We start from the raw sequence: 27,118 nt of genomic DNA, 5'->3' as shown, positions 1-27,118 counted from the left end.
TATATATATATATATATATATATATATATATATATATATATATATATATATATATATATATATATATATGCACTCAATCAGCACTTCATTGAAAATAATAATATCCATTCAAAACAGGATAAAGGTATTGATTTTATTGTGAAAAACATTTCTTTTGCATTGACAGACATCAATTTTGATTTCGATGGAACTAAAAATGCGTCCAAAGGAAAAAAAAAGGTTTTGATTTCCTTCTAATTCTATTTCTTGTCTTCATGCCCTCCAGGTAATATATTGCGTTTGAGTCACATGGACTTGTACATGTGCATTGAAAATCAGTGCTAGCATGGCGTTATTGTACATGGTCTGTGGGTGTCGGTGTGGTTACCGCCGCTGGCGTGGGTTCGCTTCCCCACCTGGGAGAACATGTTTCTACGTGTGAGTGAATGTACTTTTAAAGCAAATGGATTGGTACTGTATCTGTAGCCATAAAAGGCTGTTGTTGGGATTTGCGTGAGTGTTTACAATTTGGTAGTTTGAAGGTCAACACTGCTTTCAGAAATCAGTCTTTGATATGATATTGATTCTTTACAGATTGTGTCAGTCTGTTGCCACGTGTTTGTCCGGCTTTGCTTGTTAGACAATCTGTTTGTTGTTGTTGTTGTTGTTGTTGTTGTTGTTGTTGTCTGACATCTTTTGAAAGACTCTAGTTCATATGTTGCATATTATCATGTTTTAAGATTAATAAATACAGTTTGAGTGCACTCTGTTGGCCAAGTGTCTTTGCAACTTTGAGATAGGCAATACAATATTAGGGCTGGGCAATATATCGAAAAAAATATCGATATCGCGATATTGGCCTATGCAATATGTTTATCGCAAAGACATGCAATAATTTTTATATGGAATTTTTTTGCTTTTACCTGAATTTGACCAATCACAAACAAACTTAAATGTGCATCAGCATCCAATAGTTGAACATCAACGAGGGTAATTAATACAATTAATTAACTAAGAACACATTGAACTTGCTTCATTTACCACACCAAAAAAAAAGTTCTTTCATTTGATAATAAAAATATTATTTCTTTAGGTACATGTTGAATATCGCAATGATATCGATATTGTGATATTCAACAACTATATTGCATATCACATGTTTTTCCAATATCTCCCTGCCATATATATATATATATATATATATATATATATATATATATATATATATATATATATATATATATATATATATATATATATATATATATATATATATATATATCTTCTTTTTTTTTTTTTTTTTTTGTCATATAAACCAAACCAGCTAGTGGTAGAGTGTTATTTTGAGCGTTAAGACTATTGAAGAGTGACTGTGCTGTTTATTTTATTTTATTTTTTTGTCAAAATTAAAGGAAATATATTTGTTTAAAAATATCTTTTAGTGATTTTTTTTTTTCAAAATGTACTACTGGTATCGGCAGTTGATATCGGTATCGGTGAGTACTGAGGGTCTGAGTATCGGTATCGGTATCGGTCTGAAAAAAAGTGGTATCGAACATCCCTACTACTAGTACTACTACTATACTACTTGTAGCCTACTATAGGACTACTACAAATGTTTTATTATTAGTATGTACTGCATGTATGGATTCATTGTATGTGTGTACAAAACATTACGTATAGGCTCTTCTATGCGTGCTTACATTCAATCTCCACACTGGAACTTTAAAATCATAATACACACATCAGAGGTCAATCATGAAAATTAGGGCTGGGAATCTTTGACTGTCTCACGATTCGATTCGATTACGATTTTTGGGTCTACGAATCGATTCCGAATCGATTTTCGATTCTCGATTCAAACGATTTTCCATTCAAAATGATTTGATTGACAAATGATTTCTGCTTCAATTTACAGATATGCACAACATTGTCATGATCTACTCCAGTCTGCTTGGCAAGTCAAAATGACAAATAGAGACATTAAAGTGTCCTTTTTTTTTTTTTTTTTAACATTTATTAATTTTTTATTGTAAGTGCCTTTTTCCACAAAAACAGCATGTGGGCTACAACTGCCTTTTCCCCTTCTTCTTCATTTCTAATTAAAATAAAATCAGTTTTTTTTGGATATTAATATCGATTCGATTCATAAATGAGAATCTCGATTCTTTTATGAATCGATTTTTTGGCACACCCCTAATGAAAATGTGTGCGTTCATCAATTGCAGTATTATCAAAAGAAATTATCGTTTTCATGAATATCTCTCTCTTCTAATAAAAGTGACACATTGTTGTACAAATAATGTCAAAATATTATTTCCAGATTGAAAAAAGAAAAACAACCTTTCATATTGTGAGTCATCTAAATCAGCAGCATTCTCGTTGGTCCAGGCATTTTATTTATTTTTTTTCAGGAGGCAGCAAAAGCGACGGTCACCTGACTGTCTGTCCACCAATAGCAGCAGAGCATCACAAGTTTGCGATAACGGAAAGACAGTAAAGGGCGAGGAGGGTGAGGGAGACACCCAAACCAATCCCGTTACAGACCATTTATTTGTGCCCCCCTCGGTCTCCTCCTTGCCGTTGTCCTCAGCTGCATATGCATTGCTTGCAGCAACGCCTCCGACCACATTTTCATAATCAGTCAATCAGTGACTGGCTGCAGGCTGCTTTTCAGATGCTGGGAGACAAGGCTCACGGTAAGGCGCTTTTACTTTCCCCCCGAATTCCCTCAGTGCTGATGTGCATCCGGCATATAGATGCAGGAACCACCCAAAAGAAACGATTTTTGATTTCCAATTTTGTTGCTACGGCATCGATCGCGCTCATGCACAAGAGACGAAAGCGGATGTAGTTTGTAAAACTAAATTATTAAAAAAAAATAAAAAAGTGCGTAGTAATGCAACTAGCTTTCCATCATCTGCCATTGCCTTTTTAAAAAAATTCCATCAAGTCGCTGGTAGAAGTTACATGCAATAATTAGCACCAAAAAAAAAAAAGATTGATTTTACATTTGTGTTAGTGATTATATTATATAAAATACATACAAAGTATAGTGGTCTTAATATCACCAGTGCCAATAAAATGCATGCATGCCCGTTTGAAATAAGATTTACAATATAAAACAGAGTCATAAATCCATCTAAAATGGAGGCCTACGTTTTTATTTTTTTAAATTAAATTGATTTCATTGAAAATATTTTATTTTTGTCGTACATTCGTTAACTATATACTACACGTCGTGTGGTAGGCTTTTTAATTAGGTGGTCAACACCGCCATTGCATCTGCAAAAAAAAAAAAAAAAAAAAAAAAAAGATAACGTATACAGCCTACAAAAAAATACAAAATAAAATGTGCACACGCAGTTTTGAAATTGTGCTCGCGTGCTTTTGATGCCCTTGGTGTTTGTGCGCGTGCGCGCGCGTGTGTGCATGTGCACAGGTGTGACTTTGAAGGTTATGGAATACACGTATGATGACGATCTGGAAGAGTTGTGTCCTGTGTGTGGAGACAAGGTGTCCGGGTATCACTACGGGCTGCTCACCTGTGAAAGCTGCAAGGTAAAAAAAAAAAAAAAAAAAAAAAAAAAAAAAAAACATGCAGCCGCTCAAGTGCTGCAGGAAATATTATTCGTTAAAGAGGAAGATGTCAGTAAATGTTTCGTTTTAACGCTTATTTTTCCTCAACGTTAATTCTGATCTAAACATGCAAACGTTTATTACATGTTTTTTTTTTTTTTTTTTTTTTAAAGCACAATGTCATTCCTCTAGTTGGCGGAAACACTATTTATTTCATGAAATATAGCCTATTTGTATAAATGTGCATTTTTATTATAGACTAGCCTATTAGTTGAAATGGAATGAAAAATATTTTGACTCGAAAAAAAGCCTCATCTGAATTTCAACATTTCAAAATTTAATATAATTGGAAAAATAATGCCTTTCAAATCTGATTTTTTTTTTTTTTTGAAAAGAAAATGAAAAGTGTTCACTTTTGTTGCAGGGATTTTTCAAAAGGACAGTGCAGAACAACAAGAGATACACGTGTGCTGAAAATCAGGAGTGCAAGATTGACAAGACTCAGAGGAAGAGATGTCCTTTCTGCCGCTTTCAAAAATGCCTCAACGTCGGCATGCGACTCGAAGGTACGTTTGAGTTTTTTTTTAAATTTCATAATAAAAAGTAAACTGCTAAATTGTTTATTCTAAAAGCTGGAAAAGACGATCTAAAATGCAGTTTGAGCCACAATTAATTTTATGTTGGCCTATATGATTTCATAAAAAAAACATTAAAAAAGCTTTATTGCATTTCTATGCATAAGGTTTTTATGTTGATGATTATGTGGCGTTTATAGCACATTTGCATTTGTTCCAAATTGAAGTCTTAAATTCTGATTTAACCAAACAACCTGATTCTCCAACGCTTGATTTGTTGGCTGAAGCTCTGTTCTCACTTCCTATTCACATGAGATGGGATTAATCTCCAGACAGCCATGCAAGAAAGCACCTGTTTCTTTCCACGCTAGAAAAAAAAGAAAAGAAAAAAAAAGCACATTCTGGACTTACTGATAAAAGTGTGCAGAGACTCCCGTGTTTTAAATCAAAAGCTCTATTTAGGCTACAAGGAGGAGTGATGACTGGAGAATCTTCTCAGCCCTAAAAAGGGAAGCAAAAAAAAAATGTGTGTTATTCATTCCATGTTTAAATCGAGGATTAATAGGGAACAACGGAAGTAGCAATTATAAGTCAATTTAAACTTTTCATTTGGATTTGAGATGCGAGGCTACAATGTTTCATTTCTTGCTCGGCTCTTTTTTTTTCCTTTTTTTTTTGACAGCGGTGCGCGCAGACCGCATGCGTGGGGGCAGGAATAAATTCGGGCCCATGTACAAGAGGGACAGGGCCTTGAAGCAGCAGAAGAAGGCTTTGATACGATCCAACGGCTTCAAATTGGAGAGCGCGCCCCCCCCGGCCGCCTCTCCCCTCCACGCCGACTACGGCTTCGGCGGCGCTCTCAACAGCATGCCGGCCATCCCCAAAAGCATCACCACCCCTGGCCCCATCACCCCCACAGACTACGAGGCGAACCTTTATGCCCCCCCGTCCCTGGGCATGCAGTCCCACGTCCCCCTGAGCGGCCAGTACCAGTACGCGGCCTTCCCCGGCAGGGTCATCAAAGCGGAGTGCCCCGACTACACCACCAGCTCGCCCGAGTCTCTCACGGGATACGCCTACCCAGAAATGTACCCCTCGGCCTCGCCGCAACCCCCCAGCCTGCCGCCGCTGGTGCTGGAGATGCTGCGCTGCGACCCGGACGAGCTGGTGGTCCGGAACAAGATCGTCGCCCATCTGCAGCAGGAGCAGAGCGGCCGAGGCCGGCTGGAGAAGCCCACCAGTGCCTTCAGCCTCATGTGTCGCATGGCAGACCAGACTCTCTTCTCCATCGTGGAGTGGGCTCGCAGCTGCATCTTTTTCAAGGAGCTCAGGGTGAGTTTACTCTCCACGCAGTAGATATTTGCTTAATTGCTCTGTATTGTTCATGCATTCGCTCATGCGTCAAAGGACATTTGAACAGATTCGATGATTTCAACTTATTCCCTTGAATTATTTTCATTATATGTTTGAAACAAAAGACATCCATAATTCAGAAATTATATATGTTCAGTGTCACTATAGGCTATTTTCCGAAAAGCTTTGAGTATCGAAACCTTAAAAAAAAAAAAACAACAACAATCATCAAAACTGAACTTTGAAAAAATGATTTTGCGTCAATTAGCCAAGACAGCACACATTGGCAGCAACTTGTGGAGAATTAAACCCAACGACAACAATAAGAATCAATAACATATCCATAATAACTAACAAGATTAATAATAATAATAATAATAATAATAATAATAATAATAATAATAATAATAATAATAATAATAATAATAAATATTATTATTACTAATAATAATAGTAGCAGTAGTAGTAGTAGCAATAATAATAATAATAATAATAATAATAATAATAATAATAATAATAATAATAATAATGCCACCAGTTAATTTTACACAAGGTAACTAGCATAGCTGTAAGAGAGAGCTATCGAGAGAGGAGAGAGAGAGAGAGAGAGAGAGAGAGAGGGAGAGGAAAAAAAATAAAATTGGGATTGTATTTTAGTAAAAATGCTGCATTGTTTTTGATGCAATGTAAATAAAGACAGTTGTTTCTTTTGATATGACTTTTTTTTTTTTGTTAGTTGAGTTATGAGCTCTATAAGAGTTGGGTTGCAATCCCCGATCGCATATATACAAAAATAAAATAAATCCAATCATTTTGGAAACTAGAAAATTTCAATATGAAAATGCCTTCTCACGCTTGAGTGAATTTTCATCATTGGTCAAAATTGGTATGAAGCCGCTAATTAAATAGTGTTCTATTGTAATGCTGGATGGTAAATGCACGTCGCTTCACAGAATGAATTGAGTCCTTTAAAAGGTCTCTCCTGAGTCAACACAAAATCAGACACGACATGAATCATTCCTCAGCAAACAAGCTTTTACTGCATTGTATTCAACAGTCACACTCGTGTTTCAGAATTATTCACTATAATACACAAAAAGCAAACATGGTCTTTTGGTTGGTCTTCATTGCTTCTGGGAAGACTTTTGCTGCATCTACGGGAAGGTTTGCCTCTTCAGCCATCCGCAACACTCGTGCGCTCATGATGCCACTGATGTTTGGACGAGGGCTTCTCGCTCACAACCTCCATTTTGGTCAATTCTGCAGGTGTTTGACGGTGCTCAGATTAGGGCACATGCAGTCAAGTTCTGAATTAAACACCATATTAAACCAAGCATGCTGGTACAGAAATTGTTGGAAGCATAGTATTGTCCAAAATGTTAACCATCAAAATTCATGGTGACGTTTGTATGGTGAATAGGAGACTTGGGATCGAGTTGCAGTTGGAGTTTGTGTTTGGAGTTTGCATGTTCTCATGTGTGCGCTTTCTTGGGTTTTGTTTGAGTACACTGGATTCTTCCCACGTTCAACAAATATGCACGTTAGGTAACTGAAAACTCGTTCAGATGTGCATGGCCCTGATGAGTACAAGTGGTACGCAAAGCGGACAAATGGAAAGACGAGGACCTAAGAGGTTTTACTGACTGATTCGTTCAGCATTACAATGACAAGGACTGTAAACCAAGCCCTTTTGTCCATGTGCAATGCACTTTTTTTTTTTTGGGTCAATCACCGTTTGCCTTCAGAGACTTTGTGAGCGCTCGATTTGTGAAGTTGCTGCACTCTTTTGGCTGCAGGTTCACCAAGCTTTCTTCTTCAAGTTCTAAGCTGTAGATGGTGTTAGCAGTCCTGTAGCTGAAAGTTGACGATACTTTTGGGAATGTCTCTCCTGTGTGGGTAGCTGATTCCTCTTCTTTGCGCCGAGATTCAGTTATCATTGTGGTCTGCATATCTGTGTAAATGTCGAAAACGCACTCGAGCTTCTTCATTATCCAGTTTGTGCCGCTCAGTGTGTCATGTTGTTGCTTTGTTACTTTGCAGCTGTGACAACACGGTGGAAAACAATTCTCTTTTGGCTTCCGGGCCTTCTGGTGAAAATTTTCAGCGTTGCCGTTTTGGCAGGCTTCAATTCATAAGTCACAAGTCTTCAACCTGGAGAGCTTTTTGCAGAACATCATTTCTGCACTTCTGTTAACTGGCTGTTTTATCTCAAAGTTTTTATTTTTTTTTATTTTTTTTTTAACACCCAGTATCGCCTGAATTCATACACCATTATCACCAAGTATCATCATTAAAATACAGCTGTGTACTAGGCCCAAGTGTTCTTTAATCTCAAGTAAAGGTTGCATTCCTAAAAGGTGTATGAATATTTATTATTGGAAGCCGCTGTAACATTATGCACAATTTGAACATTAGCACCACACTAAAATATAATGTAAGTGGAGGGAAACTTTATTTAAAATTTTCCAAACTGTTTATCCTCATGAATCATTTACATGTAATGGTGGCAAAAGTTAACAAGAAAATGTAATTAAGCAAATATTGATATTATTTATATTTATATTTGAAAACGGACAGCTCTAAACGAGTAAATGAAAATGTGCTGTTTAGCATTTTTCACGTACAATTAATACCTTAAAAACACAACTTGCCACTTGCTGTCAACTGAAAATGACATCACAGGTGATCAGAGTTCAGGTGATGACCAATCATGGCTGACCTGTTTTCTGGGTTTGGTCACGTGACATTAGCTAACTGAGGCATGACTGGTCGTTAGCTGTTTTCTGAGCATGCATGATGTCATTTTCAGTTAACAGCAAGTGGTATAAATGTTTTTAAAGGTATTGATTTGATTTTGATTTATTTGTTTTTCAGCAGATCAGATAATATGACAAAAAGCCAAATATAGTAATAATTCTAACAAACAATCAGAAAATAATCATGGCAAGAAAAAAAAAACATCATCATGTATACAAGTGGCAATAAAGAAAGCTCAGCATGTGCAACTAAAAAAAAAAAAGGAGTGGGAAGAAGAAAACTTATTAAATGATGTGATTCTTTTGTGTATCATTTAGAAGGAGCCCGTGCGTGTACCAATGGTGGTATGCAAAATAAATCACCCTTTGAGAACCACTGCCCTAGACTGCTTCGATAATTCCTTTGAATTATTTGAATAGTTAGCGAAACAGTTTTATGCTAACTCATTAAAACACCTTAGATAATTCTCTTTTTTATTTTACATATGTGTAGCTTAAAAACAAAACAAAAATCAAAACAACTCTATAGCAATTTCTGTAGTTCTAATATATGTAGTATTTCTTGGGAGACTTTGTTCAGCAGAAATGGCAGCTATAGAAATGAGATACTTTTCATAAGGATTTTTTTTTTTTGCGCGATACTTTATGAAAATATAAGCAGAGCAAAATTTTACTCATGATCATCATGTCACATTGTCTTACCAAATACTATTGCAGGCTCAATGTGCCATTGTTCTAATAAAAAAAAATCATTCAATGATTGATGATTTTTTTTCTCCACAGTTTAGCCTCCAGATAAACAACATTCCATTAATTTAATGTAGTGAGACAGTAGTAAGAAGTGCTGATTATAATTGGAATTAAGTGGATTAGTGCTGGCATTTCTTTTAACCTTGTAACCATGGCTACACCGTTCTAGTTTGGTTTTATGCTGTTTTTTTTTCTTTTTTTCAAAACTGTAACTATTCCATCTTAGTGTTTTATTTACATACATACACGTGTATTTCATATACAATAAAATGGGGATCCTATAGCTCAGAAACTTGACATGATAGAGAAAAACTGAGCTCAGTTTTGGATTCAGCACCCAAACATTTGTTAAAAACAGCTGTCAGACGCGATTCAATAAAAATTCTGTTCCCCAGTGCAATCTGTTTGTGGGCACGTCTATTACTCAGATCCGCAACAAAGGTAAACGGGCAAGGGGCGGGGCCAAGACAAAATCCTGGCAAGTCTGGCACGGTGAGACAGAGGTGGTCTGCGGCATTTGGGCATCAACATAATCAAAGCGGATTCTCTCTATCCACTTATTCGTGGCGCAATCATCTCGCATGGAAAGTTTAGACATGGCGGAAGGTGGAAGAACCCGGGGCCCTGTTTTCATGCCTAGCGCAAGTCTAGTGCAAAGTGCAGTCTAACTTTGCGCATTGGTTGTCTTTGTTTTGATATTTTTGAAAGAACATGTTTGCACCTTTTAAAATCACAGCAGTTGAGGCACACACAGTGCTTGACGTTGCAGAAATGGACACACCGGGGTCCGGGCAGGACATCGGCAAGACTTGTGGTTGTTGACGGCTGCAAAGCGGGCACCACATGCTACCCCCGATTGCGTTTCTGGGTGCGGCATCACCACCGCCACAGCCAATGAGCACAAATGCTGGCTACACACAAAAAAATAAAAAATGCTACACTGTCAGGGACTTCAGTTCAACAAAATAAACAGCACGGTCGAGTAGTTAGCATGTCTGCCTCACAGTCACGTCATCGCGGCTGACTGCCTGGACACAAAAATTGCCCATAGGTGTGAATGTGCGTGTTAATTGTTGTTCATTTTATGTGTGTGTCTAGTCCAGGGTGTACACCAACTCATTAAAAGTCAGCTGAGATCCAGCAAACCCGTATAATATGAATTGACAGTACGTAGCAGACAGACCTGCATTTGGGAAACAATCACCAAAGTGATTATTAGCAATGGAAGGATGGACGAATACATTGATTGTGCAATAATACGCTAACATTTATTCCTAAATGTACACCGTATCTCTGGATGATGGGACACGTGAACTTAACTCGTTATGTAGGCTGAATGTCGCTCAGCAATTTGCGGTGGCAGCTCACGCAACCGCGATGCATTCTAACTTTAATATTAACATCTCCCATTGAGCACACGATTTTATTCATGACAACCTTTCAAAATGAAATGACAGATGACAATATTTTGGTTGAGCAAACATCATCAACCACTCATGTAATCATTTTCTATCGTTATAAATCAAATATTTAAACCTTATGTAAGTAAAAATTTACCCAAGCAACATTTTTTTTTTTAAAGCTTGTAAATATTTTTATTTCTTGCCACGTTAAATCCAGTTTAAATGTGAAATATGAATAAAACCCAATGCCCCTCCCATGAAAAGCAAATCATTTTTCGTGCCACGTGTTTGTGATGCATTTCTCTGTGAAATCCAAACTGTTATATGGCCATTCAGCAGCCAGTGTGCACAGTGAGAACAAAGCTGTGCAGAAAGAGCTGTTTCTCTGCGCTAGATAATTACATTCCATGCAGACGATAACGGGGGAATGTCAGCCTTCCACTGGGCTGCACTCTACTCGACTACATTGTTATTAAATTGCAAGCTATTGATTGCTGCAATTCCTCAAAAGGTGGCCTTTGTCATGTCTTGGATTTGACCTTCCAATCACCTGTTGAATGGCAGATGTTGCATATGAACATCATACTGGTTCAACGTGAAGGCAAGGAACTGGAGAGAACAAATTTAAAACTGACTTAGCCAAGAGAATCTTCAAGAATTTGTCGCCAAAAAACAAATTATATTGCAATAATAATATGGGAAATGCCATTCATTATTTTTTCTTTACATCCAAGACTTGTATGTCAAATATTGTCACCCTGGCTTTCAACTTTATCAAATAGTTTAACTCATTCACTCCTATCCAGCTGTTATACTGGATTTTGACTGATTTTACAAGGCCCACAGAATATTGTGTTCTATTGCTATCAAAACATGGAACCTTCAAAAAGAAACATTAGTCTTTTCTTTCATCAGGAAAAAAAAAATAGATTTGTGTCTGTTTCCGTTTTGTAGCAATTAGCATTAGAATACAGATAGGTTTCCTTGATATTCACATTCCAGGTGAAAACACTATCAAAAAGAGCTTGTTGCAACATAGCCTTGGCTGATCTCACTCTGCCGCCACCTTCTGCACATTTTTTGTAGTAACTACTACCATTGTTTTAAGCCACCTCTTCATGTCAGAAGCCGCACCAAAGCCTATGCTCTTGCATATAAAAAAAAAAACAAAAAACAAAAAAAACAAAAAAAAAACAACAACATATAAATACGTTTTTGGGAGTGCATGAGTTTTAATAGTCACTCGCTTACGCCTCTCAAAACATTTTCTGAATGGATTGGACCGGAATGGAGGCCCGAAAATAAAAAGTATGCCAACGTGTAGTTACTCACTGAGAACCGAGTCACATTTGCTTCAGGAGAAATACAAAATACGCACGCACAAAACTATTCGCTCATGATCAATATACAATGCGACACAAGTTGCCTAAATATGATTTCAAGGACAGGTTCAGCTGACTAAATGCAACCATCAAATGGAAGGATTTGATTTTTCAGCTGTTAATGAACAATTGAACGAGCTTGCAGCCATTGCTGCCCGGAACTAAAAAGTGAAAAATATTAAAAGTGTACATTCTGTAAGTTTATAACTTTATATGCAAAGACAAGTCTGCAGCACTCATCTAAGCTTACATAAAGCAAATTTGATGGACATGAATTTCTGTTGTTTAAAAGGCAGCACATGAGTGACTATCATTGTCGGCTGATGCAATGCACTTCAAAGACATTTTTAATACGCTCCATTTTTGGTCACCGGTCAATTAGAGTGAGAGTAGGAATTTTGTTTTGGGGTATTGCTGGTATACAGCGGGCTTAATAAGAAATGAAAATATTTCACGTTGTTTTGATGTTCACCAGTACCTAAAGTAGATAGGGATTGGAGGAAAAAAAAAAAAAGATAACTGATTTATAAGCGCATTTCACACAAAACATAACTGTACACAAACATACTGTAAATAAAAGTACAGCATTTAAAAGCAGTTACAAACAGATTTATAAAGTAATGACAGAACAGCAAATAAATCAAAAGTAGCTTACGATAATTACGGAGCATTATCAAAAACACGATTTTAAAAATACCTTCACAGACCTTAATCATAGGTAGGGGAAAGGGACAGTTTTTTTTTTTTTTTAAACCTGGATTTAAAAGCATTTACACTTTGTTTGTATGTTTTGAATCTTTATTCATTCATTTTCATATTCATTCTGATAATTAAGGATTCCAGCTTCAATTTTAATTTAGCAAATTCAAACACCTGCTGTGCCCTGTTTTTCATTGGATTGATTCTTTTCCTGATGAAGGAAAATCAAATATTAACACTAGCACATAATGTACAGTCAATATAGAGTCACTGAGTAAGGCTTATGGTTGAATTTGAATGGATGTCAAAATGAATAAGCATCCAGTTTTGTTAATCTTGTGTGATAAAACACCAAACTAGACATGCACATATAGTTGTAACTAGAGAATCATGTGATTGGAACTCGAGGCAGAGCATGTCATTTCCATTTGATTGGTATCGCATTTTCAAATTGGAAAAAAAAAAAGAAAAAGAGAAATACAAATATTAAACGAGCTGGCTTCAACGGCCTGGTGAGTCTTTGAAACGGGTCGTGCCTTTGTACCCAAAGCTTATGTTCAAAATAGTCTTTTTAACTTTCGCAGTTGTCCAAAGCTTGTGAAGGAAATTGAGGTGCAGTGTGAGATATGAAAACATTTTGCTTATAAGCCAGGGCATGATAAAAGATATTCCAACTAAACTGAGTCGACACAGACTGCAGGATGGAACACTGTTCATACTAGTATAGACAAACAGCTTGCAGAGCAGCATTGTCGGAATTAATAGAGAATCGGGTTTGCAAATTTGACACATTTAACCAGATTACCTTTAAATGCAAAAACAATCAAGTGTGAATCTACAGTATTACATTACGTTTGCCCCACTGGTTACATTTGATAAGGTATCAGCTCTGACTTGACCTAGAGCAGTGGTGTCCAAACTACGACCCGGGGGCCACTTGCGGCCCACCGTCCATTTTTTTTTGTGTGGCCCGCGACATATGCTAAAAATGTCATTTGACTGGGTTCAAATAAAATAAAAACAAAAATGTTTGGAGATGGTCAAAGTAAGAAGGGAAGGTGTCGAAAAACACAGATGCCATTAAACGTTATTTTAGTTAACAAAAACTAACGAAAAAAAATAAAATTCAAAAAACAATTTCGTTAATGAAATAAAACAAAAACGAATATGCTTTTTAAAAAAGAAAACTAACTGAAACTACATTTTATGTTTACAAAACTAACTAAAAGAGAACTATAATTATAGCAAAAATGTCCTTCGTTTTAGTCTTTGGTAATTTAATGCATGAGCCTTTGGGGATGATTTTAATTGTGATTTTTAGTAGATTTATTTTGATTAAACCAGAATAATAACGTCGCGCCCATGGTGTTGCGCACGAGTAATACACATTTAAAAAAAAAAAAAAAAAAAACTAAAACTAATACTGAAACTAACTAAACTAAAACTAAGCATTTATTAAAGAAATAAAACTAATACAAAACTAACACAACCTCCGTGAAAAATAATTAAAACTAACTAAATTTAAAAAAAATAATCTCAAAACAAAATAAAAACTAAAATGAAAAATTCCAAAACTATAATAACCCAACTGTCATATTACAAATAAATTGGTTTATACACTGTAGCATTTTTCTAAATATGCAAAAGCACAAATAAATTGTTTGTACACTTTTTAGGACTAAACACAATTTCTCTTCATAACATTATGTGGCCCTTGAGTCCTTCTGATTTTCTAGATGTGGCCCTCAAATGAAAAAGTTTGGACACCCCTGACCTACAGTATCTGCAAAACCAAGAGACTTGACCTGGACTGAGGAAAAAAAAAAAAAAAAAAAAAACAACAACAAAAAAAAACAATCAGCGTTTTCCTAGTTGCAACAATGTGAATTTTACAATTCTTATGAGCAAGTGCTCAAGAGTTATCTAAATAAAATATCCACAAAATGAAACATAGGTAATAATGTACACTAAAGGATTGATGTTCTGTACATGACCTAATAGTTTGGTCCCTGCCACATTTTTTTTTTTGTACTCTTTTTCAGACATCAGTGGCATCCGTGACAGGAAATGCAATCAATACTTTCATCTTAGGTCTAAAAAATATTTACATCATGTCTTCTTGATGCTAAAGAAAATCACCCCAAGTGGTAGAAGGTGACACTCAACAGGTATACAAACACTTACTGTAACGCCAACAGAAATTCATCTCTCAACTCAAGTACTTGCTCTATATTCTGCATATTTTCTGCGTTTTTTTTTTTTTTTTTTGGCTGCAGCTGAGAGTCTAACTCCTCTAGAGGAAGCAAAGGAGGTCGCCGAGACCTCTCTTACTTCCTTAACCCCTTCCTTTATCACTTGAAGTCCAGACCCCCACTGCAGCGCTTATTCCTGATGGGTGTTGGGGTCCAGATTGGACCCTCTCCTCTGCCACTAATATATCGTTTGATTTAGACGGACAGTAATTCTGTCAGCTTCGTGTCAGATGAATGTGCGCCCGAGCCCATTGAGAGCTGCGGCTGCGGAATTACTGTCTGCCGTGTCCTTCACTTTGCAGACAATAACACACGCACACACATCGCCTACGGAGCTGGGGAAAGATATTAGTAGTTTATCAATACAAACATGGATGCACTAACACAGCCGCCAATGACTAGTCACCTTCTCACCTTGTTTTAATGGGAAACTACTCTTTCATTCTAGTTTTGGTTCCTGTTGTCACCCTCTTAAAATACTGGCCTAAGTCATATTTTGAAAAAAAAAAAAAGGAGGGGGGGGGGGGGGGGGGGTTGCCTTGTACATCTCTTCAGGATGCTGAGCACTTACTACTCACAACTAAAATTGACGACATCTTTAGTTAAATAGATCATTCAATTCTAGCCTAGAAATTAAATTATTAACAGAGGTGTCAAAATTAGTCCGTTAATTTTACATTACTTGAAATTTCCTTTAACGTCGCTATTTTTTTTAATTATTATTATTATTTTTTATTATTTTTTTTTTTTATAATGGTAATAAACAACAACAATGACAACTGAGAGTTCTTTAGTTAAATAGATCATTCAATTCTAGCCTAGAAATTAAATTATTAATACTTATAACAGAGGTGTCAAAATTAGTCCGTTAATTTTACATTACTTAAAATTTCCTTTAACGTCGCTATTTTTTAATTTTTAATTGTTATTTTTTTAACACGTGATTACGTAATAACCGCCCTTTACTTGGAAAGCCTGTACTGGGGGAATTCCAACCACAATGCAGCAGACACATCCAAAATCAAAATTGAGCAGGAATAAATCTAATAATAATGCATATGCATATATTTGTGGAAACTGGGGTCAAGTTGTAATTTTGTAAGTTACTTCATGTTAAAGATTCCATAGCTCTTAATATGGAAAGAAAAATGCACTGAACTGTCACCAACATCTTACAAATGAAAAATCATTTCAAATCAATATCCCACTCATTTTTTACACTACAGTACATTATTTTAATTTTAACTCAAATTTATGAATTATTATGAAATTACTGTATCAACGACTAAAAGATGCAGCCATTTAAAAAAAAAATAAAAATATCTATATTAGTTTAACACTTTTTCCCCCCCATTTTTATGTTAACAAGAGTATGGACAAAAAAATATTGTACATTTTATTATATATTTAGAGCAGATGTAACATTTGAGATGAATCTTGAGTTAACGATTGGAAGTATTGCAATGAATTATAATTAAACATTTAATCGCCTGACAAGCCTAACTTATGACCAGTATTTGGTTATGTTTTCCATGATTTCTGAAAAATAAAATAAATTAACTTAGGCCATTATTTTAAGTGGGTAATGAGTGACATAGTGTGGTTTGGTACTGGATTGACATGGCTTTCTTTGAAAGTTAGGAGTTCATTTATGGGATGTGTAGTACAACAAAAAGCTTGCAAAAATCCATTATACTGTATATACTGGACTGTAATACTATGAGGCTATATATTTCAATAATAATACAGCTCCGTAATGGGACAGTTACAAAAAACAACAACATTTTGCTTCTTAATAATGCATAAATAATAATAGATTTGTTGTATTTGTTATAATAATAATAATAATAATAATAATAATAATAATAATAATAATAATAATAATAATAATAATTATTATTATTATTGTTGTTGTTGTTGTTGTTGTTGTTGTTGTTGTTATTATTATTATTATTATTATTAGCCTTTGAATAACTACATGTAGTTGTAATGTTAATGCATTAGTTGAATGTGTATCTGGTACTGTACTCTATATGAGTGAACATTCAAATTAAGACTCACCAAAAGAGACACGTTCAACTGTAATTTAACACATTCACTGCCAGCCCAGCAAAAATTCATCATTTGACGTCTTTTTCCGTCAATGGTAGTGAATGAGTTAACAACAACAGGAATACATAAAAATAATGTTGCTAATTTTGATAATTTTACGATGAAAAAGGGCAATCTAATCTTTTTCACAGCTTTGAATACATGTTTTGGAAAAAATATACTCAACTGCAGGAAACAAACTATGGACTCATTTTTGGCTTCACTTTTTTTTTTTTGTTCTTCTTGTCTTTGTCTCACTGTCTCGGTGTTTGTCTTGTTTTTCCTGGAGGTGGGGGATCAAATGAAGCTGCTGCACAACTGCTGGTCTGAACTTTTGGTCCTGGATCACATTTTTAGACAAGTGCAACATGGAAAGGGAGACAGTATCCTGCTGGTGACTGGCCAGGAGGTAACAACTCCCCCACACAACTTCCCACCAGCACATTATTTTTAAAAAACAAAACAAAAAAAACCTTTACTCAGTGTTTCTGAACTTCTGTACTTTCCTCTGTCAGATTGTTTTCTTTAAAAAACTTACACAAAGAGTATATATCATGATTCCGAACAATTTCTAAAAACAAAGGAATACATCATTCTTTGAGGATGAGTAAATCAGTGGGGCAGATTGACCCACCACACATATTCAGACGCTGGGAAACCTTTCAATTCCATTAGCTCATGAATAACGGGTGTAATATTGTGAAATATTAATTTGGCAGTTGACGGGTGAATATACTCATAACATTGTGTATGTAACATGCAAGCAACCATGCAAAGCAGTACGCCAGAAAGCTTCCTGGTTTATCACGTTAATTTCATTCCACTGAATATGTTTTCAAAATGATGTCAATTTACAATAAATCAAAAGGTGTAGTCAGAATTACCTTCAAGATTATTATTATTTTTTTAATTCTAAAATTACAGCACTTGGTGCATGGGAGTCAAGTAACGATAATGTGACACTTGATAGTCTGCTGGGGAAAAAGCCAAAATCAACTACTTGGAAGCAGCAGGCACTTAAAAATCTGGGAACTGATTGGATACTTGCTCATACCCCCGACAGGTTAATCAGATCAACAGCCAGTCTCTCAGTCCTTCTTAATATTTTGATTTGCTCTTGAAATGTTCAGTCTGATACGACTAAATATCCATCCCTTGTTTTTTTGTTTTGTTTTGTTTTTTTAGTGCCTTTCACAGACCCGAATGGCGTTTGTAAGATGCAATAATACAAAAAATAGTAGTACAAAACACACATATCCTCCATCTATCCATTTGCCATACTGCTTGTGTCGCCATTGGGGTCTTAGGTAACCAATACCTCAGCTGATGTAACTAATCTTATAATAACAATATTGGGAATTAATCGGTAGCTTTTTGTTTTGCAGATCGAGCTGTCTTCTGTTCTGTCTCAAGGCGAGGCAACTCTGTCAAGTTTGGTCCAAAGAGGACAGGACCTCGCCGTCAGGTTGAGGGTCCTGCAGGTGGACCGCAGGGAGATTGCCTGTCTTAAATTCCTTCTCCTATTCAACCCTCGTGAGTCAACACTTTTTTCTTGTTTTTTGGTGTAAAAACGAGACAAAAATACTGTACACTTAACTAATAGCAGAATATATTATATTTTGAATAATAATAATTAGGGATGGGCGAGTACCGATACCAGGTGTCGGTATCGGGCCGATACCAGCCTTTTTTCAAGTACTCGAGTACTCGTGACGCAGACAAGTACAAGCGACCGATGGCAGAGGGGGAAGATGTTAAGTGAGTCCTCCTTGCCTGTAACTGGCGTTTTTCACCAAAACTTCACCAGTTTGGAAATACTTCAAAATTGTGAATCTTAAACTAAAAGAGCATTTTTGTGTTTTATTTTGAGCGTTAAGACCATTGAAGAGTGACTGTGCTGTTTTTTTTTTGGTCAAAATTAAAGGAAATATATTTGTTTAAAAATATCTTTTAGTGTTTTTTTTTTTTTATTTGTCAAAATGTACGACTGGTATCGGCAGTTGGTATCGGTATCGGTGAGTACTGAGGGTCTGAGTATCGGTATCGGTCTGAAAAAAAATGGTATCGAACATCCCTAATAATAATAATAATAATAATAACAATAATAATAATAATAATAATAAGAATAATAATAATAATACTAATAATAATAATAATTATTATTATTATAATACACTCATCCATTTTCTTAACCGTTTACTCCTCATAAGGGTCGTGAGGGTGCTGGAGCCTATCCCAGCCGGCTTCGGGCAGTAGGCGGGTTCCACCCTGAACTGGTTGCTGCTAATAATAATAATAATAATAATAATAATAATAATAATACATTTAAATGGTACCAAACGTATATAGCAATTAGTACATTATATGGTGCTCAAAGCGCTTTACAATGTGTCACATTCACCCATCATCTGTGTTTTCAGTGTATGTTGTGCAGCCTATTAAAACTCGGAACATTAATCTTCATGTCATAAGGATTCTGCTATTGGATAGGCCTTTAACTGTAACATTTATATTTTCTGAAATATTGCCACATCTGTTGAAAATGTGCAGTACATAAGGTTTTCACGACTGGCCTTTTACCTCGAAGAAATTCACTTAATTAAAAACCTAGTCTTGCGAAAAGCGATTGTTAACAAAGACAACCTCGTCCATTGTGCACTAATGGCATTCTAAAAGCGAGTAATGGCTCTATCATTCGATGGAAAGGCTGACATTCATGTAGCGGCTTGCGCAGATGGAAAAAGCATAGACGCGCGTTGCCCAGATTCCCAGAAGTGTTTGCCGTTTCGCGCAGGCAAGATGATAACAAAGAGCGTTTGAATGGGGAGAGCACTTGTCGTGGGTAGAAAATATTTGCTCTTTACTGGCGTCTTCTTTGCACACTCTCCTCCTCCTTAGAGTCAGGTTTGTCAGGGGTAATTTAATTGCCCCTAAGCAGTTTGAAAGGACGATTCATAACATTGATTCAAAACATTTAATTACTGTGTGAATGGATTCTACAAGATGGGCTCAGCTGATGCTGAATGCGGGTCCACTGGAGGGCTTTGCTGTTCTCCCGACCAACCTCCCTCCCTCACACATACACACGCATACAAACAAATATTCTGTCAATTGATGAACATTTTTTTGCATCCATCTGTAGCAAAAAGAAAAAAAAAAAACTCGACAGAGTATTGTGTCGCTAGTAGGGAGTATTGTACAATAACATTTTGCTGTGGTTCTCAAATGAGCACCAAATGTAGGAAATCAAAGTAAAATGTCACATATTCACTGCTTTTATTTTGATGTACATGTGTACAAGAGTAGCGAGTTGGCTTCGGTGTTGCCAACTTAAATATATTAGCTGGGTTTCCATCCAACTGTTTCACAATTTTTAAGCAAATTTAACTGAAAATGCGCAAAATTGACTGCAATTGACAAAAGTGAAATACGGCGGTCGGTGCCGTACATCCATAGAGATGAGATCCACCAATAATTTAACAGCAACTGTGAGATGATGATGATGATGATGATGATTTGTTTCGTAGTCCCTCGACACATACCACACTTTATCGTCCCCCATTGATTTGTGACTACAATCCACCCACTCCAAGCGTCAAAAAAGTTTTTGAGAATTTTTTTTTTATTATTTTTTTTATTTCTAGCATTGACATTGTTTTTTATTTATTGAAAATTTGTAACTATTTATTTTATTTTATATATATATATTTTTTTAATGAATAGCGCCAACACCAACCGTGGTCCTCATGTTAGCAACTATCATTTCTTGCACAGTCCAACTCAAGTCAAGTCAAGTCAAGTCAAGTCATCTTTATTTATATAGTCCAGGGAAGAGATGACCTGGTAATAATTTGGGAGAATTAAACATCCCTTTCAAAATATCCATCCATCCATCCATCCATCCATCCATCCATCCATCCATCCATCCATCCATCCATCCATCCATCCATCCATCCATCCATCCATCCATCCATCCATCCGTCCATCCATCTATCCATCCATCCATCCATCCATCCATCCATCCATCCATCCATCCATCCATCCATCCATCCAGTATCTGTCCATCCATCCATCCATCCGTCCGTCCGTCCGTCCGTCCATCCATCCATCCATCCATCCAGCCAGCCATCCATCCAGTATCTGTCCATCCATCCATCCATCCATCCATCCGTCCTTCCGTCCATCCATCCATCCATCCGTCCATCCATCCATCCGTCCATCCGTCCGTCCTTCCGTCCATCCATCCATCCATCCATCCATCCATCCATCCATCCATCCATCCATCCATCCATCCATCCATCCATCCATCCATCCATCCAGTATCTGTCCATCCATCCATCCGTCCATCCATCCATCCGTCCATCCATCCATCCATCCATTCATCCATCCATCCAGTATCTGTCCATCCATCCATCCGTCCATCCATTCATCCATCCATCCAGTATCTGTCCATCCATCCATTCATCCATCCATCCATCCAGTATCTGTCCATCCATCCATCCATCCATCCATCCATCCATCCATCCATCCATCCATCCATCCATCCATCCATCCATCCATCCGTCCATCCATCCATCCATCCATCCATCCATCCATCCATCCCACTCATCCTCACTGTGGTTGCGGGTGTGCTGCAGCATTTCCCAGCTGACTGTTATAATACACCCTGCAATGCTCGCCAGCCAATCGCCAAGGTGTCAAGCTGAAGAAGGAGTCCTCAGGTCTTTTTAGCCTATCCAGAGGCAGTCGATGGGTAGAGGCAGACCTAGCAAAATGCTTCAGTTGTCACTGAGGCAAAATCTCGAGTATAGGTGGAATTTGGTGAGACCATGGAGAGGGACCACGGGATAGTTTTGAGGAGTTTTACTTGCACTGTATTTCAAAGACATTTGTAAAAACAACTGAACGCTCCTGTGTACAGATGTGAAGCTGTTGGAGAACCAGGCCTTTGTGGAAGGCGTCCAGGAGCAGGTGAACGGAGCTCTGCTGGAGTACACCCTGACCACCTACCCTCAATTTCAGGAGAAGTTCAGCCAGCTGGTGGTGCGACTGCCGGAGCTACGCTCCCTCAGCACGCAGGCTGAGGACTATTTGTGTTACATGCATCTGAGTGGAGAGGTGCCCTGCAACAACCTGCTGATCGAGATGCTCCATGCCAAGCGAGCATGCGTGTGAGGAATGCCAGTGTCGTGCGTCTCGGCGAGAGGACGCGTGGGATCAAAAAAAAAGTCAGCAACGAAAGTGGACTACACGCGAGCTCATCTTTGTGAGATTTTTTTTATAGCGAGAGAGGCTCTTGCGGGTTTGATAGAACCCCATCTGTGCTCCAGATTGTTTGAGTTTTCTCAAAATTTAGTGGCAATGAAGCATTTCCCCCCCCCCAACTCCAATGAATCACACATTGCCAACACAATGTGCCCACCTGCTTACACCTCAGCAAAGACAACCACAGCCAAATAAACGTGTAATGACAATGATAAAGTTGTCATGTGGTGAACGCACTATTCCATTGAAGTTGAATTGTAATATGTATGCTTAACTGTCACATAGGATGGCCCCTTTAGCCTGGAACCATCTTATGAATGATGGCCTGGTCAGAAACTGTGCACTTTTTACGAGAGATTTTATAACCTCTTTTTAAGAAATTGAATGTTGGCGAAGTCTTTTTTTTTTTTTTTTTTTTTTTTAAATTAAAAAGAAATCAATTCTGATGTTTTTTGGTGATGATGATCTCAATATTACATTCTTGATAGAATGTGCAGTTTCATTTGGTCACATTTTATAGTCAATATAGTTTGATTCCACTCGATTTAGATATTAATATATTTAGATACCACAACGTTGATCAAATGAAAGAAAAGTAGGATGAAGCCAGTATTAAAAATAAAAAACAATGGCTGTGGCCATTTTGTCTTTCTTAACACACCAGTTGGCCAAACAGACAACGCAGGTTACGAAATGCCGATATTTAATTTAGATTTCTAAATAAGTTTTGTGTAATGATATACAGTGTGCCTAAAGAAAAAGAAATATTTTTTGAGAGTCCTATTTCCCCGTCAGCTCTTATGGATAGCGAATTGCGTCTCATTCAATTTACCACACGATCGTGGCAGTAGCCTTAGTCAGGATAGTGACATGAAAACACGACAAGTGAGCAATGCGACATTATCTAACTTTATATTTTTTTGTGTCAGCTATCAGCTTTAAGGCTGTTGTCTTCAATAAAAGAGGAAATTCATAAATTCCTTATTCAATTAACAGCGGATGGATATGCTTTCATTTTCAATTCAAAAAGGCTTAGCACTGTAGTACAAAACATTTGGTGGGTTTTAATACAAATATTGGCCTTTGTCCATTTCTATCGCCATATCTGTGATATATTAGTATATCGTATTTACACACAACCAGACTATCATGCAAATTGAACATGTTCAACTTTTTCAAAGTAACATCATAACAGTAGCACTCATGTTACTTGTTTGTTGGTTTCAGACAATGCCAATGTCCCGTTGCTTAAATATTTATTGACTTATGTTTGTCCCTTATAATATTTTTACATTTAACAGCTTTCGTACTGAGCAGTTTGAAGTCTATCAACAATTTGAATCACTTTGAAAATCAGAATGAGTAACAGAATGACGTCTTGGTCATTGGCGAATAGTGAGATAGCGCCATAATAATAATTAATGGTGACTTATGGCCACATTCAGAGGCGACAATTTAAGCGACGTGAACTTTTGCTCATTGTGCACGAACGACACAGATGGAAAAAGTATTTGTAACATCATACAGCTCACTGGAGACATTTGAAATATTTCCTTTCATGCCAGAAATGTCAAGATATTATAGACAATCATGAAGTCTGCCTTAATGTGAATGTCACCCACAGACACAAAGAAAAAAAACAAAACAAAACAGCACACACCTTGATCTTCCTTTTGAGGCAGGCGGGTGTTAACATGGTGTACATGGTGTATATTTATGTTGTGAAGTGACAAAATTAGCATTCATTTAACTCTAAAGAAGTTCTCAGCTTTTTTTTTTTCAGGGCTATTTGCTGACGTTGTGAAACAGATTCTCTTGATGTTGCTTTTGTTTTTGTCCTTCAACTCTTTTTTTTTTTTTTTTTTTCTTATGTAGGTTGACAGTCTGTCCCATGTTAAAAGTGGTTTTGCGTCCAAAAGAGACAATGACTGACCAAAGCATTTGTTTTGTTTCAATTTTATTGTAATAGTATCACATCAATAAAAGTCAATGAAATAAAGCTGCACTTGTGAGTTGGCTATTTTTGCCACTTTGAATTGTCCATCCGTCCGTCCATCCATCCATCCATCCATTTTCGAACCACTTAAACTCACTGGGGTTTGCGCTAGCGCTGGAGCCTGTCCATATTATTTACAACTATTACAGCAGTCATGGTGTGGCTGTTACAATACAATACATAACAGATCGTCATGTCTCCATCTAAAACAGTCATGTTCAGTAAATTGGAAAAAAAAACCCAAACAAAAAAACACGCCTGAACATATTTTGACAATTGAAATAAAATTAATTTGACTCCTCAAATGTCTCACAACAAATACATTGTCAACATCAAAAGTAGGACAATGATGATGAGGATGAAAACAATTTGGGACTGTGTGTGGACTTTAAAACATATCAGCTCACGCAAACCCATTACCTTTATACACACATTATACACCAGCGACAAAGATACAATAGCTGTTAGATTAGACAGGAACCTCCAGTGTGTACACAAATTCTAAGTACTGTGTGTTGTAACCTTTTGACCTCATGACAAGATAGATAAGTGGCAATGAGTGAAAGATGTCTTTCAAAAGGAACAATAAGTAAGTTTGGAGCCAACAGAGACTTTAAAACATGAATAAAATAGAGTGCTTGGGATATATACATATATATACATATATATATATATGTATACCCGCCTTTTTTCAAGTACTCGAGTACTCGTGACACAGACGAGTATAAGCGACCGATAGCAGAGGGGGAAGACGTTAACACATTCACTGCCAGCCCAGCAAAAATGCCTTATTTGACGTCTTTTTCCGTCAATGGCAGTCAATGAGTTAAGATGAGATGTAACCAAAATTGACGGATTTTTAAGCAAAATTTGCCTTAAAAAAGAAAAAAGGAAAAAAAGGATGCTGCAATATAATCACAAAATATATTGGCACATTGTGTTTAACACATTCACTGCCAGCCCAGCAAAAATGCATTATTTGACGTCTTTTTCCATCAATGGCAGTCAATGAGTTAAGTGAGTCCTCCTTGCCTCTAAGCGGCGCTAGCTTGCAGCAGTTTTTCACCAAAACTTCACCGGTTTTTCAATACATCAAAATTGTCAATCTTAAACTAAAAGAGCAATTTTGTGTTTTATTTTGAGCGTTAAGACTATTGAAGAGTGACTGTGCTGTTTTGTTTTGTTTTTGTCAAAATTAAAGGAAATATATTTGTTTAAAAAATATCTTTTAGTGATATTTTTTTTTATTTGTCAAAATGTACTACTGGTATCGGCAGAGTATCGGTATCGGTCTGAAAAAAGTGGTATCAAACATCATATATATATATATATATATATAATATATATATATATATATATATATATATATATATATATATATATATATATGTATGTAAGAAAGAAATATATATAAGAAATAGTTGTCTTACCACCATATCACACAACCAGATACACATTAGAGATCGATTATGAGAAGATTAGATGTCGATTATATGGCTAATTAATCGAAGGTTAGTGTCACTGTTTTGTTACGATTGGCTCCTTTCTTATTTGTGTTTGTGGCTGTCATCCACAAAAGCTGATGGCAGAGCAGCAAATTGTTAAAACAGAAAAAAAAAAAAAACGTTTAGCTATACAGTTTACACATTATATGTACAAGAAGAGCAAAGTATTTATTTGATTCATTGCTTGACTGCATTTCCAACATGATCCGACGATATTATTAACAGACAGCAGCAGTATCAATAGTGAATGTGGATGCTTTTATTTCATTTTGAAGGTCTGTCCAAGACACCATTGTGTATTTAATGGATTAAAAATGATTTTAACTTTCCCGAGAATGATACCTTCCAACATTTTGATGTCTTTTATACACCTTAGAGGACACAATTTGATGAGAAATATTGCTGGAAAAAAGTAACGATTACTAGATTAGCTGAAGGATTGAATCAGAATCGGAATCAGATCCTACTAATTCTTATGGAACAAGAGTTTGATATACGGTATAAGCCAAAAAGTTGGACACACTTTCTCATGCAAATCATTTTCATTTTCATGACGATTTACATTGTAGATTTTCACTGAAGGCATCAAAACTTGAAAACATGTTTTGGTTTTATTTATTTATTTATTTATTTTAAAGTCACTGTTTGCTGTGACGATTTTTTTTTTTTTTTTTTTTGCACGCTCTTGGCATTCCCTCGATGAGCTTCAAGAGTAGCCACCTGAAATGGTTTTGCAACAGGATTGAAGGAGTTCCCAGAGGTGAGAATATCAAGAGTGTGCAAAACAGTAATCAGAGCAAAGGGTGGCTTTTTTTTTGTTGTTGAAGAAACTAGAATCTAAAACATGTTTTCAGCTTTCACCGTTTTTTTTTAAGTACATAAGTCCACATGTGTTCATTCTTAGTTTCGATGCCTTCAGTGAGAATCTACAATGTAAATCGTCATGAGAATAAAGCGATTGACACATTGAATGAGGTGTGCCTAAACTGTTGGCCTGTGCTGTATTTATTATGAAAACTGCTCATGTTCGAAAAACCCCTAAATACAACTTATGTTCTTGCCTTTAAGGAATTATATACATATTTTTCAGATAGGGTGCTTAACTCATTTGCTCCCAATAACGTGTAAATACGTTTTTTTAAATGTTCTAAGTGTCCCAAAGACGTATTTATACGTTTTTTTTTTAAATTATTTTTTATACTACAGAAGGCTTTGATGCAGCCTCTCAACTCCAAAGAACGGTTGCAGAAATGGTAGTTATTACACAAACGGCCAGCAGGTGGCGGCAGAGCAAAGGAGATCAACCAGGGCCAAGTAGAAAAACAGCTCAATTACTTACAATTTTAAATAGATTTGTGAAAACTGATGAAACTTAGCTCTCTTCTAATGCTAATTGCTGCAAAACGGAAGGAGATAGAAACATACTTTTTTTTCCTGATGAAAGAAGAGACCTTAATCTTTCTTTTGATAGGTTCCATGCTTGTATAGCAATAGAACACAATATTCTGTGGGCCTTGCAAAATCACTCAAAAT

General features: G+C 36.4%; 1 protein-coding gene across 1 annotated transcript; it reads left to right on the top strand.

Annotated features, from left to right (window-relative positions):
- The first annotated feature begins 2,501 nt into the window (after positions 1-2,501).
- Positions 2,502-24,089, top strand: nr5a1a (nuclear receptor subfamily 5, group A, member 1a). Its single transcript, XM_077522620.1, has 7 exons — positions 2,502-2,678; positions 3,422-3,540; positions 3,983-4,124; positions 4,816-5,465; positions 17,109-17,228; positions 18,205-18,352; positions 21,741-24,089. The coding sequence occupies exons 1-7, from the start codon at positions 2,579-2,581 to the stop codon at positions 21,992-21,994; spliced, it is 1,533 nt and encodes a 510-aa protein (XP_077378746.1). The 5' UTR covers positions 2,502-2,578; the 3' UTR covers positions 21,995-24,089.
- Positions 24,090-27,118: the final 3,029 nt, after the last annotated feature.

The sequence above is a fragment of the Festucalex cinctus genome, chromosome 5 (genome assembly GCF_051991245.1).
Source record: "Festucalex cinctus isolate MCC-2025b chromosome 5, RoL_Fcin_1.0, whole genome shotgun sequence".
Classification (NCBI taxonomy): Eukaryota; Metazoa; Chordata; class Actinopteri; order Syngnathiformes; family Syngnathidae; genus Festucalex; species Festucalex cinctus.
Note: the sequence above shows the minus strand (reverse complement) of the source record. Positions and strands in the feature narration are given on the sequence as shown.

Excerpts from the sequence above, each read along its gene's own strand:
- nr5a1a (XM_077522620.1), top strand. The coding sequence starts at position 2,579 with ATGCATTGCTTGCAGCAACGCCTCCGACCACATTTTCATAATCAGTCA. Across the intron at positions 2,679-3,421 it reads GCTGGGAGACAAGGCTCACG|GTGTGACTTTGAAGGTTATG; the intron begins GTAAGGCGCTTT and ends GCATGTGCACAG. Across the intron at positions 5,466-17,108 it reads TCTTTTTCAAGGAGCTCAGG|GTGGGGGATCAAATGAAGCT; the intron begins GTGAGTTTACTC and ends TTTTTCCTGGAG.